Consider the following 9,720-nt stretch of genomic DNA (forward strand, 5'->3'; position numbering starts at 1 on the left):
AGGCGGAATCCTTCAAAACATGGGGTCCGTGGGGGGAAAAATGATAATAAAAGGGGTCCTTGGTGGAGAAAAGGTTGGGAATCACTGGTCTATTGTGTTTCATTTGATGATCGTGATAGTGAAATATTATTCGGAACATGAATCTCTATTCCAACAAGCATCACATGTAAAGGAAGGCGAGATATCTTGTATCACGTTTCTTGTCAAACCTTCTATTGTGCTTGGAAGTAAGATTCCAATAATATTTCTAAGAAAAACAAAGACCAAAGATATAGAAGTCATTTGACAATGCACTGCGAGCCCCAAGGAGATAGCTGTGTTTCCAGTTTCTTCGGTCATTTTATCAACAAAATAGTCCTGATTTCAAGGTGTAGCAACAGCTTATAAGCTTTTTATCTTGTTAACACTAGCAGGAGACAAGCCCAGCTTCACCGCAAGGTTCTTTACCGAAACCACATTCTTCACTTTTTTCAAGAGGACGTTGTTCCAGATTGGCTTGGGGCGTGGTTTTGGATCACATTTCTGTGCTAAACGTTCTGCCACGCGATTGTTTGTGTTTTCAAGAGGAACATCGACATTTCCATTCTTTGAAATGTCGCATTCTACATGGAATAAGAATCCCAATACATTAATATATGCTCTCAGACAAATTCTTTCCGCCAAAAATATGCACGTGGCGGCATTCCACACAGAATGGAGTGGAGGAGGAATATACGTCTTAAAAGCACGCGGCTCGCATCCCCGTTAACAAACCACAGCATTAGTACAAGTAAATCGATCTTATAAAGTTCGATTAACCCTTAACATGTAGCTACATAAACATGTAGCTTTGCATATATATTGTATACAATAGTAATAAAAAATGTGATTTCTCGTTGCACTATAAGAACAAAGTGACTTATGTAATAAAAAAAAGGTGTATCCAAGAAGGTAATCATTTATCTGTAGCCTCGTGGGGAAGTTATACTGTACATACTTCCCAGCAATCACTGCAAATCTCAATATATTACTTACTAATTTCGGTTCTACTTAGAATGGTGATTACTGCGCCCTGATGAAACAGCATAAATTTACATAAATCTCTTATTAGAAACTTTAGTATAGTCTTATGTAAGCTTGAACAAATTTTGAACTGTTCTCTGAAGTCTCACGGTGGACTTGGAGAGCCTCGCTTTTCTTATCTTTCCAATTTTGAACTTAAAAACAAAAAATAATGTTTAGCTTACTTGTTGTAAAAGGCAGAAATATCGTAAAACCTTTACAGATAAAAAGCAAATGTGATACATTATACATGAATGTCAGCGGTTTTGTTGAACTTTGAAGCTTTATTTTCTTAAATTTTAATTTATAACGTATAAAATGATTATTAGGTCCACCAGTTTAAACTGGTTATATTTTTACTTCTAGTTTTCTCAATATATATTTTTATAAGTTCTACTATGATTTAAAATGTTTAATCACGTTATATGATTCGTGTATGAATTTGTACGGAAAGCTAATTTTTATTTTATGCTCTATATATATATTCCTTTTATTTGAAAAAGTTGATTCCTGATATTAAATCACGGAGAATTTAAATCTCAAAACCGGTATTTCAGTTGACCACATAAAATTTAATAAACATTATTGACATATAAATTATATCGATCGATAGATTGGGTTATGTTAGCAACAAAGCCATAAATCCAGCGTTACAAAATGCAGATAAAACAGGCTTCATATAACAGATATCGATTAGATAAATGCCGAAACAAACTTAAAAGATGAAGTTTAAGTAACACGCATAATCAGTGTTATTTTTGTAAATTTCATTAAGTAAGAAATTAGAGGACGTGATATTACGACGATTTGTATCATATAGTATTTCCACTCGCCTTAAAAGTTTTCATCTCGTCGAGCTTTTGTCAGCTTAATTCTTATCCTACTTTTACAAAATATGTTTGATAGCTGCATTTAAAGTGTTTCTTTACAAAGCAAGTTATGTCTTCTCTTTTCAAGGATGATTGATTCCCTACTTTCCACGAAACACGTGAACTTTGACTTTTCCATTATTGGTCGTTGAAATGCTGGTAAAGAAAATACGAGTGAGCCTGAAGCTCTTCAATTTAGGTGAACGATATTTTCCTATCTACTTTTTTTTTTTCTTTTCGCTGTATGTTGGAAACTACCAATTAACCTAATGTCTATCTCATGGTTATCGATGTGTAACATATAAAGCAACGTTCTACAATTTAAAACTTATTAATCTTCCAACAGCCTGGTTATAGAGGATGTATTATGTTTGAGAATTGCAGTGTATAGCTTCCATAGACGATAAAACGACTTTTCTACAAGTGTAGAAACGCTTCTATAGGCAAACAAAAGATGTACCCGAGTTAAGAAAAGGTTTTAAAAAAATAAGAACACGGTATTTGTGTATAGATATTTATCAAAAACTCAATTAAAACAACGTTTAAAAGAACACAATAATTGAAGGCACCACCCATGCAACAAATAGATTCTTTAGTAAGCCTTAGTACCTTTGATAATTTTAGATTTATTAGTTTGTTTGTTTGTAATTAAGCACAAAGCTACACGATGGGCTATCTGTGCTCTGCCTACCACGGGTATCGAAACCCGGATTCTAGCGTTGTAATTCCGCAGGCTGTGCCACTGCGGGCAGATTTATTAGTAATATTGATTTTAGTTTAAGAACGTATGTATATACTTGCAAGGGAATTAATTCCTTAGACATGGCTAATTTGCATCACCAAAATATTGTTGGCAACGCACTTTTGAAAATATAAAATATAAAGTGTTTGTTATATTTTTAATGTATATTTTTTTAGTCTGCTACTCCTCCATTCAGAATCATGGCGAAGCTTACAAATAGCTTTTTACCTCACAATCCGATGGAACTTTAGAGCGATGTAAGTTTGTTCAAGAAGAAATCAACATAACATAAAACTAAACATGAATAACAGTACTTTTAGCATTTCTAATATTAACATTTATTACTAACATAACACTAAAACAAAGGATATTTGGGAAAAACAGTGTTCAGAGCTTGACCGAAACATTTCTGATGCAATTGGAAAGACAAGTGACAATGTTTTTTTTTTCTATCTAACATTTCAAGTCGGCATTGGAGAATTTTCTCTAGTCTTTTCTCTGTGTATGGCTCTCCTATTTCGGAGGAAACAGAGATTGGCCTTAATCCACTTGGAAAGGCAACAAAAAGTAGTTTTCAAAACAAAATGTTGATCTTTACTTCTTCAAGATTTATATATTGGAGACAGACAAACATAGAGGTGATTAATAATAGAAATATGCATGTCTGTCTGTTTGTTCCTTGTCTCAATACTCCTAATTCGTTGGGCCAATCTCAGCCAAACTTTGTGGAATGATAATTAGAAACAAGAGACATGTTATTAGGGGGAGACCACAGCCCCTTCCACTCCATTATTGCTGTTATTGAACTTTTTTTTTATATTTGACGTAAGTTAACGTTAACTACATTCATAGATAGCACCATATCCTTACACCAAAATAAAAACTATTAGGTTATATACATAAAATACAAGAATCTGTATGTCTGTCTGGTTGTCTGTTATCTAACTACCTCTAGATCGCCGGGCCAATCTCAACCAAACTTTCAGGGATGAGAGTTTGAAACAAAGGGCATGTTAATGGTGGGTTCACAACTGCCTTCATCCCCCATTATTGTTGTTATTGAGCATTTATTATCTTTGGCATACGTGAACGTTAACTACATTCATAAATAGTGTCATGTCCTTATACCAAATATAAAAAAAAACATTTTTAAAAAATTTTCTATAAAACAACATACTCACAGTGTGGGGGGAGAGCACACAAACGTTTAATGTATTTCAGAGCGTTCACTAGCACTCTCTGAATAAATGTAATGGCAAAAACAAAAAACGGCCACCACTATTGCAATACAACAGAAACTCAGCTAACGTTTCTACTCCAACAGCACCATAAGGTTGATATTAGGAGCCGTTACAGAGTCATACCCACTTCTTACTTTGACCCGTGACCTTTCAACTTCGACACGTAAGACACTTGTGCTGCAATGACCGTCAATTAAGTAATCACGTGAAAAACTGCAGAATGACATTAAGAGCTGCTGGCTGTTAAAAGCTGGTAACAGAAACCACCCTTACCGCCACTACTTTCTCCGCTGCCTCTTCTTACAAAGCCACCCTGACCACTGCACAGTGCATACCATGTTTTAAAGATATACATATAGAGTTCTTGGCGAGGTAATAATGAATACTTTAATAATATGTTATAAATAAATTGTTTGAAAGTTAGGATTTTGTGTTGTTTTATCATAGCATCCACCTCGACATTTTTTTAAGTTCATAACCCGGACAAAGGACGGTATCTCAGCTTGTATATACATGTATTTCAGACACTACTCTAGTAGCTGTATGATGGATAATATGTTAGTGTGTGTGTGTGTATAGACATGTATATTACAAACATTTAAATATTAGTAAAGAGAACAATAATAAAATTTAGATTGTTCAGTATTTACTTCAATATCTCTAAAAGAAAAAGACTGACCAGATGACATAGGACTGTGGGTAATTCCCATCGTAAGCAGGCAACCAGCTCAAGGTAGCCGAAAAAGCACTTGTTTTGATCGTAATGTTCAAGGGAGCGTGAGGCGTTGTGCCTGTAAAAAATATATATATTGTGGAATTATCAATTTGAGTGTTTTGTTGGTTTTTTTATCGACGAAGTATTGCAACAAATTTAATTTTTCCAGTTATCTTGTTCATCTGATTATTTAATAAATTTAGTAAGAGAAACATATTTTTTTAAGTGGTTGAAGTACAGAGTTACTATTATTTGGGAAGTAGATACTCAAAGTTTTTTTTTTTTCTGAAACAAAATATACAATAGGAAAAAAAAAACAACGTCCCGGTGTTTACGTTTAATGAAAACGCTGAGCGTAAATACAGTTTACATTTTAAAAAAGACATAACCTCCAGACCAGGATTTACCTTCAACGACAAGCAAAGTACTTGTGACGAGTGTGGCAATGTCATTCTGAAGAACACACTCGTAACGACCATGGTCCTCCTTCTTCAGCGTCCGTATCGTCAGATTACCGTTACGCTGAGAGCTTCTGTCACGTGAGAGCTTCTTGCTGTCCGCCTGCAGAATAACATTACCTTGAGTAGGTTTTACGACACAGGGTGGATCAAGAGCGGAGCGAGTTTTTATGAAAGCTTGCTGAGCGTTGAATGAGACAATGACAAAAATCCGTTACATCTCATTATGAATGTTTACTTAAGTATGTTAGTGACTATGATGATATTATACAGTCACGATATCAAGGCCTACCTGTCTTAGCAATAATAATAATACTCTTTATACTTTTTAAGTTATTTTGGACTGTCAGATCGACATGGAAAAAAAAAAAGATATTTCATATCAATGATATAAACATGGGTAGCCTAACTCATTTAAATATAGATGTTATTTCCTTCTGTAGCAAATACGTTGCAAGACACTGATGTACAAACCCTCCTCCACTCTATTGTTGGCTTTGGTTGTCCTTTACCATAACAAGGCATAGTCACTTCGCTGTTGACACGTCGCTGATACTGCTCTTCAGGCTTCACAGTGAACACCGGTGGATCTGAAGAAAATCAAAACAGATTATTGACTTTTCTTGTTTTCCAATTGTTAATCTGACGGAAAAAGAGAAGCAGCTTCAGAGAATGGATCACTATTTGTATGTTGACGTTGAGTAAGTGAATTCATTAGTTGTTTATTTTTGTTTTTCTTGAAAGAAATGACAGTTTTGACGTTGAAGTGATGAAAGCTCTGAAAACTAAAACTAACTGAAGATCCGTATTTATATATATACAACTTCTAAGGAAACACGTGAAAATGTGGAAACATCCCAAAACCATAAAAATCAGATTTGGTTTTCGAAATTTATACTAAATGTGACTCAAAGTCGCGCTTTATTTCGGTAAATAACTCTGACTCATTCCAGCTTTATTTTGATAAAGAGTAGATTCAATATCGCTTTAAAACTAGTGAATAAAAGCCTAATTATCACCAACTTTTGAAATGTAATGAAATCACTCTCGCAGAATTGAAATTTTTAATTTCATAATGAACAGTTTTAGTATTCTTTACAATTACGCGTATATTCACCTACCTTTACAACTACACGTATATTCACCTACCTTTACAACTATACGAAGGGTAGGTGAATATATACGTGTAGTTGTAAAGGTAGGTGATTATACGTATAGTTGTAAAGGTAGGTGAAGATACGTATAGTTGTAAAGGTAGGTGAAAATACGTATAGTTGTAAAGGTAGGTGAAAATACGTGTAGTTGTAAAGGTAGGTGAATATACGTGTAGTTGTAAAGGTAGGTGAATATACCTGTAGTTGTAAAGGTAGGTGAATATACGTGTAGTTGTAGAGGTAGGTGAATATACGTGTAGTTGTAGAGGTAGGTGAATATACGTGTAGTTGTAGAGGTAGGTGAATATACGTGTAGTTGTAAAGGTAGGTGAATATACGTGTAGTTGTAAAGGTAGGTGATTATACGTGTAGTTGTAAAGGTAGGTGATTATACGTGTAGTTGTAAAGGTAGGTGATTATACGTGTAGTTGTAAAGGTAGGTGATTATACGTGTAGTTGTAAAGGTAGGTGAAGATGACAACTACACGTATATTCACCTACCTTTACAACTATACGTATATTCACCTACCTTTACAACTACACGTATATTCACGTACCTCGCACTAATACTTCCATCCTATTCGATTGCCCCGCTGTACCATATACATTATATGGAGTGCAGATATACCAACCCTGGTGCTCATGGGTCACCCTCTGTATCTGCAGAGAACCATTGTTTAGACTTATTACCCCATAATGAGCTTTTGGGTCAAACGGACGATCATCTTTACTCCATTTGATATGTAGAAACGGGGGGTTAGCTTGCACATAACAATGGATAATCCCGGACAACCCCAGAGGAAGATATTGGATGGTCGGGGAATAAGTAACCCTAGCTGGATCTGTAAGACAAAACAGAGCTTAGTGTAAATTATCAACTGAAACTGAATATTAAACTTGATGACACTTTGAATAGATCTTTAGACTATCAGAGCCTCAAATGTAAACCAAAGTAGGGTTAATAAAGAACTTCAGATGTTGATTATACTAACACACCTCATTAGAAGACTTGGAAATGGACAGTCTTGACTAAATCTGTATACAACAAGGAACGAAGAGTAAACTATAACATTTATCTGCACATTTGCTAGTTGTTCTTGTTGTTTTCAGTATTTTCACTAAGATTATAATATTAATTGAACATGGTTTAGCTCGGAGGTATCTATCTGTCTTAAGAATCACTTAACTATCAAGAATATTTCTGAGTTCTTTGTTTGTTATTAAGCACAAAGCAAAACAATGAGCTACGTGTGTTGGGCTAACCATGTGTACCAAAACCTTGTTTTTAGCGTTATAAGCCTTCAGTCTTATCACTGAGCCAACTGAGAATATTGTTTTTCTAGAACTAAAATTAACAAAGAAATCACAATCATTTGATAAGTATTTGTGTGTAAACATTGCGTAAGTGTATTATTAGTCAACAATTAAAACACTTATTTTTATTTTGTTTAATTAATCTGTTACGTATAAAATCTAATAGTGATAAAAAGTATGATTTTATTTCTATTATTGACATTTTAATAGTATCGCTGCTTATCGTGTTTTTTAAGTGCTCATTAGATTGAATATTAAAGACAAGAAAACTGATATAAGTTTGAATATCTGATCCTTACAGTAATGACTTGGGAGTGATTGACCAAAGTGATAATTTGTGATATTTGATGAACATAAAAGATTTAGAACGATACCTATATTTTAAAACTTTTGTTGAATGGTTTAGTGAATTGTTTGGAAGTTTTTTTTTTCATAGTTATTACACATAATAACATAAATAACACATAACAACACAAAATAACACAAAATAATACAAATAACACAAAAATACTTCCACATTTTCTAATTTTGTTAAATGAGGCCAAAAACATTAGATATTTATGTAATGATCTAAATGTTGCCAACAAACGCATAGTAATATTTATCATGACCAGACCAATAGTAATTAGAGTCGTAGAATGTCAAAGTAACATCAGGATACAATGTATACAAAGCATGAACCGCAAACTATTGTTAACAAATAATTAAACTTCTGTCAGATTTATCCACCATGTGAAAACCATGTGTAGCAATATTGTAACTAAGAAAAAATTTGGTTAATTAGTCCTACGTTTTATATTTAAACTATAATTTATCTATTTGTTGTTTTAAAGCGGCTTTCCCCATATGTTTCATAAAAAGGATTTATTTTATTTATGGTTTAGATGATAAAACTAGAAAATTTCTCAGTCACTTATAATACGCTCATCCTCTCCTCCCTCAGTGACTCAGCGGTAAGTCTGAGGGTTTATTGGGCTAAAAATCGGGTTTCGATACTCACGGCTGGTGCGACACAGATAACCCATTTCATAGTAGCTTTGCGCTTAACAACAAACAAAATTTATAATCCGCATATGTAAAAAAAAGGTTGGATTTAATTAACAGAATATCTGAAAAGTGCCAATACAATATTATAAAGTGTATGACCAAGAAATTGATAATTTGTCAAAGTCACTTTCCTCATATCTTTAGCAATTTATGAGACTTTTATTTTTCTATTTCATCTCGTCAAACTTTTACGACTCCGTAGTTCGTGTAATACGTTGATGGAAAGCAAAGATTTAATCGGCACGTGGTGTATACAAAGATAATGGTCCTGCAAACAAGATTTTTGTATACAAAAATTTCGTATTTCTCGTACCACGCGCGTGAGTCAGCGTGTATATTACATTTCCAGATCATGTAAACTATTCTAAGAAAATAGTATGAAAATAAAACAATGTGACAATTTAAACGAATAGTGACGTTTATTTTACACACTTGAATTTCATTCCTGTGAATAATATTTTAAGCGAAGGAAAATGTAAGAGCGTGATTTATTGCTGTAGGTTGTCATTGCAAATTTTTCTAACAGATGGCTACTGGTTTGTGATTTTTCACATCTGAATTTTAATTCTTAGGTAGAAAATTGTGATAGATTAAATGTCTACTTTCATATCATTTTCCATAAGAAATAAAGTAGTTTTTCCCGAATCTATTACACTGCACTTCTTACATTTTTGGAGGATCTGTCATGTAAGTGAGGAACGACCGTTTATTATATTCCTTCTATTATCAATCAGAATCACTTTATGTTTTATCTCCTTCATTTCCAACTGAAAAAAATAAGCCTTGGAACCTGGACGGCAGTAAGTTACTAGCTTATGAGTACGAAACAGAATCACACTATGCACTTTTAGGTCATTGAAGCACTAAATTAATGAGAGTCGAATCCCACTATTTAGTCAGAAAACAATAACTCAAGAGTTGGCGATGGATGTGGATGACTAGGTGACTTTCCTCTAACCAGGTATGTTGGCACCCACTAGGGGTGCGAAATGAGTGTCCAGAGGGTGCGCGGAAGAGGTCCGTTTTTTTCCAAATGTCGCCAAGAGGAAATGTCTAATGCACACCTTTTAGGGGAGGGTGCGAGGGCCACAAAAGGATGGGAGCCATTGCATACTAATCTATCAAAACAAACCCTTGAA

At 34.0% G+C, this 9,720-nt stretch overlaps 1 protein-coding gene across 1 annotated transcript in view; it reads right to left on the bottom strand.

Annotated features, from left to right (window-relative positions):
* LOC106461343 (protein turtle-like) overlaps positions 1–9,720 on the bottom strand; it is a 256,105-nt gene that overhangs the window by 34,010 nt on the left and 212,375 nt on the right. The window contains exons 6-9 of the mRNA XM_022388224.1: positions 6,778–7,062; positions 5,541–5,656; positions 5,016–5,169; positions 4,573–4,684 (exon numbers count right to left, since the gene is read on the bottom strand). Coding sequence (XP_022243932.1) covers positions 4,573–4,684; positions 5,016–5,169; positions 5,541–5,656; positions 6,778–7,062 — 667 coding nt within the window. The remainder of the gene's footprint in view (positions 1–4,572; positions 4,685–5,015; positions 5,170–5,540; positions 5,657–6,777; positions 7,063–9,720) is intronic.

The sequence above is a fragment of the Limulus polyphemus genome, unplaced genomic scaffold, assembly GCF_000517525.1.
Source record: "Limulus polyphemus unplaced genomic scaffold, Limulus_polyphemus-2.1.2 Scaffold938, whole genome shotgun sequence".
In the NCBI taxonomy this organism is placed as follows: domain Eukaryota; kingdom Metazoa; phylum Arthropoda; class Merostomata; order Xiphosura; family Limulidae; genus Limulus; species Limulus polyphemus.